Below are 3,494 nucleotides of genomic sequence, written 5' to 3'. Positions count from 1 at the left end.
CCCTTCAGTCGACTAGTCTTTAAACGACCCCTTTTCCAATCCCTTTCCTTGCCTCTACATGCTTCTGGTCTCGTTACCAGCCACGGTCATTCTTTTCGTTTTCTTCCATCACGTTCTTTAATATCTTAATAACCTAATTTCGGTGTGCATCACTCTCTTGCACACTTCACCAAACGCTCCTTCACATCAACGAGATTCCTGGCGAACCGACCCGTCTCTCATTTCATCAAGCCACCAAGCCTTTTACTCTAGCCATTTGACAACTCAACCACCCAACATGGCTTACTCTCACGATGACGGCTCCTTCTTCGTCGAGTCCGATGAACATCACCCGAGAATCTCTACTCAGGAGACAATCAAGATGCTCGCCCGCCAGCGCCAAGATATGATTGCCGGCGAGCTCTCCCGGTTAGCGGCCGACGAGTACCTCGAGGATATCATGCGGCACTTGCGACGGATGGAGGCATGTTGAACATTGCGCACTGCTAGGCGTCTTTTGCTGACCTTTCACAGGAAGAGACTCTCCCCGATGCTTCCCTCATTGACATGCAGCGCGAGATCCAGTGGTTCATGAGGCCCTACCTCATCGACTTCCTCATCGAGGCCCACGCCGCCTTCGCCCTCCTGCCCGAGACCCTATTCCTCACCGTCAACCTACTCGACCGATACTGCTCCAAGCGAGTGGTCTACAAGCAACATTACCAGCTTGTCGGATGTGCCGCCCTCCTCATCGCTGCCAAGTATGGTGACAAGAAGGATAGAGTGCCTCAGATTCACGAGCTTAATAACATGTGCTGCGGACTCTACGATGCTGGAATGTTTACTCAGATGGAGATGCATGTTCTGAACACTCTCGACTGGACCATAGGACACCCCACTGTCGACCTGTTTGCTCAGCTCATGGTGACGGAGGAGGGAGACGACCAGGAGGTTGAGCACATGGCTGCCTACCTCTGCGAGATCGCCCTGTACTACCGCGACTTTGTCTCTACCAAGCCCTCGATGATGGCTCGATCTTCTCTCGCCCTCGCGCGTGCCATCCTCGCCCGACCCGAAGTCAACGACGGAGAGTGGGATCACACAGAGAACATGACGCTGCTGACACTGTCGCACCACCTCCACCAGCCCTCGGCGACCCTCGCCCGCAAGTACTCGACCCCCAACTACTCTCGAGTGTCTCAGAAGCTCGCCGAGTTCATGGCTGAGCAGGCTGAGCTCGCGCGTCGAACTGCGAATCCCACCACACCGCACACCGAGCCCATTAACAAGCACACCAGCAACATCTACAGCACACCCCAAAAAGGCCACAGCGCCACCATGGGGTTTGATGGATACCTGACTCCCCCTATCACCCCTGACGGCAACTCATTAATGGGCAACAACCACAACATGGCCAAGGACTGCTACGGCCTGCCCCCTCGGTGCCCGGTAACACCAACCCCTCACCACCACGCCTCGGCGTATGGGCAACAACAACAATACAACGGCTTCGTGAACCAACACGGCATGAACCAATAATGGAACTCGTGACGACTGGGTCTTGTTGACCTGGCTGCCAATATGCAGCATCGACGCAACCAACCTTTACACAAACCATCCTTCCGACATTCTAGCATTTGTTCGAATCCATTGCATGGTTGCACAACAGAATGATCTCTCTCTCATTCACTCATCTTCTTTTTTTTGGCATTTAGCGACTGCTTTTATTTTCCTTGCGAATTCAAAATTTCTCATCAAGTCTTGCGGCACCCAAAAAAAGGAACACGCGGATCATACCCTTTTTTTTTTTATTTCAGCAATTCGTTTGCATTTTTCAGGCCCCGATCCGATACATGCGACTCGCCCTCCCCGGCGTGGAAGGGATACCGAACCGACAAAAAGGACCTGCGCGAGGAAGAATCACCACTTGAGGGCAGATTCAACGGAATAGATTTACTACAGGGGAGCTTGGCCCAACCTCAAAACGGAACCAGGGAAGACCGAGAATGCACCAGTACAGGTCCCTCCGCGACGGAAAAAAAAGGATACCCCACGACAAGGGAAAGAGGTTTTTTTTATTTTATGGAATGGCTTTGAAAGAGGGACGATGGAGTCTGACCTCGGTCTGGTACGATGAGGCGGGCCTACTCTTCACGACTGCAGTTAAACGTCTGCATAATTCTTTCGAAAGATGGATGAGGGATGACGAAGCGAAGCGAAGCAAAGCAAAGCATACCCGGGGTGACCATGAAGGCATCGATGGAACGTCGTCCCGGGGGAAGGTTATTTGGTACTGTCATGTGCCTTCATTATGGGACAACCGGAGAAGGCTAGTACCTCTCCGATATCTTCGACCCGACCCCCCGTCCTGTGTATAGGTAGTTGTACGTAACAGGCACAAAAAAAAGAAGTAAAATTCTTTTCACCCAGATCTATATCTCTCCATTCCATGACTTTTCGTATTGAACCCGATATACGGCATGTGATGTTACTCTAGTCATCTTCAAACGTCCCTTGTTCACCCGCGCTCGCTTCACTTTAACAGAACGATCTAGATCGTCGATGAATGGAGCGGAGGTTGGGAAGAGGTGACGTCAGGGAAATTTCCCGCTGTGGGGAGTGTGTAATCTCGGGTCTCGCAATCAAAGACGGCCCATCCACCGCCTTTCAAAACGGCCACCAACCTCTCTCTCTGTGCCCCTGACTAGGAGAACGATGCGCATGCAAGGGCCAAGGGGGATTATAGTAGGGCTGTCTTAAGGGAATCAAGCTTATAGGGTTTGTTGGGTACAAGCACAGGCAGAGTTTGGTTTAATTGAACAAGAGATGCTGGGTTCATGCTGGTGGGTTTCTTGTAGTTTACCCCTGGAGGTTGCATGTCCATCCCCCCTCCCCCCCTCTTCTCCTCGTATGCGCTCGCCCCTTGGTTGGCTAGACTAGTTATGTTAAGCATCCGATATGCGCGTGCCCCCTTGGTGACATACATTACATTCATTCATTCATCGCGTGGATAGATGTGTCGGCTAAGGGGGTCGCACTCACTTTGTGCATTCCTCGCTTATGGGTAAGGTGTGGCTCACCGGCCGAATTCCACGGTACCTGAGCATTCCAAGAATCCAACGGCCTGGACAGTGGATTTTTTCCTTCTCTTTCTTTTCCAAGGCGGTAGTTGTCGTATGCATGTCTCGTAGGTAGGATGGAAAAGGAAGTCGTCATCCGGTTTACCCCCTCCCCCCTTGTCGGCAAGTGATCTGTTCGGACCGGTAGTTCGCTTGGATGCGCCCTGACATTGCGCGTCTGTGGAATCGTCACTATCCGGATCCGTTCTATCATATCAGCTATGCCCAAGGGCGTCTCCTGATAGTCCCCTATCCGTTATGCTGTTGTCTTGCGCGGCTCATGCTGCTGAATGGAGCATGTCTGGAGTTGCGGTGGCTACGTTGCAGTGATCCGTGTAAGTCCAGGAGTAAGCTTGGAGGTCATCACATCATCAGCTGATGGGGACGTTTAAGTCA

General features: G+C 52.1%; 1 protein-coding gene across 1 annotated transcript; it reads left to right on the top strand.

Moving 5' to 3' along the window:
- Positions 1-277: 277 nt before the first annotated feature.
- Positions 278-1,518, top strand: LRP88_08681 (cyclin-like protein; the record flags this gene model as incomplete). The annotated part of the gene is made up of 2 exons (XM_083245184.1): positions 278-423; positions 576-1,518. 2 exons carry the CDS (start codon positions 278-280, stop codon positions 1,516-1,518), a joined length of 1,089 nt encoding a protein of 362 aa, XP_083099678.1.
- Positions 1,519-3,494: the final 1,976 nt, after the last annotated feature.

This window comes from Fusarium phalaenopsidis (genome assembly GCF_050370095.1).
Source record: "Fusarium phalaenopsidis strain FUZ10S chromosome Unknown contig_32302, whole genome shotgun sequence".
NCBI lineage: Eukaryota > Fungi > Ascomycota > Sordariomycetes > Hypocreales > Nectriaceae > Fusarium > Fusarium phalaenopsidis.
Note: the sequence above shows the minus strand (reverse complement) of the source record. Positions and strands in the feature narration are given on the sequence as shown.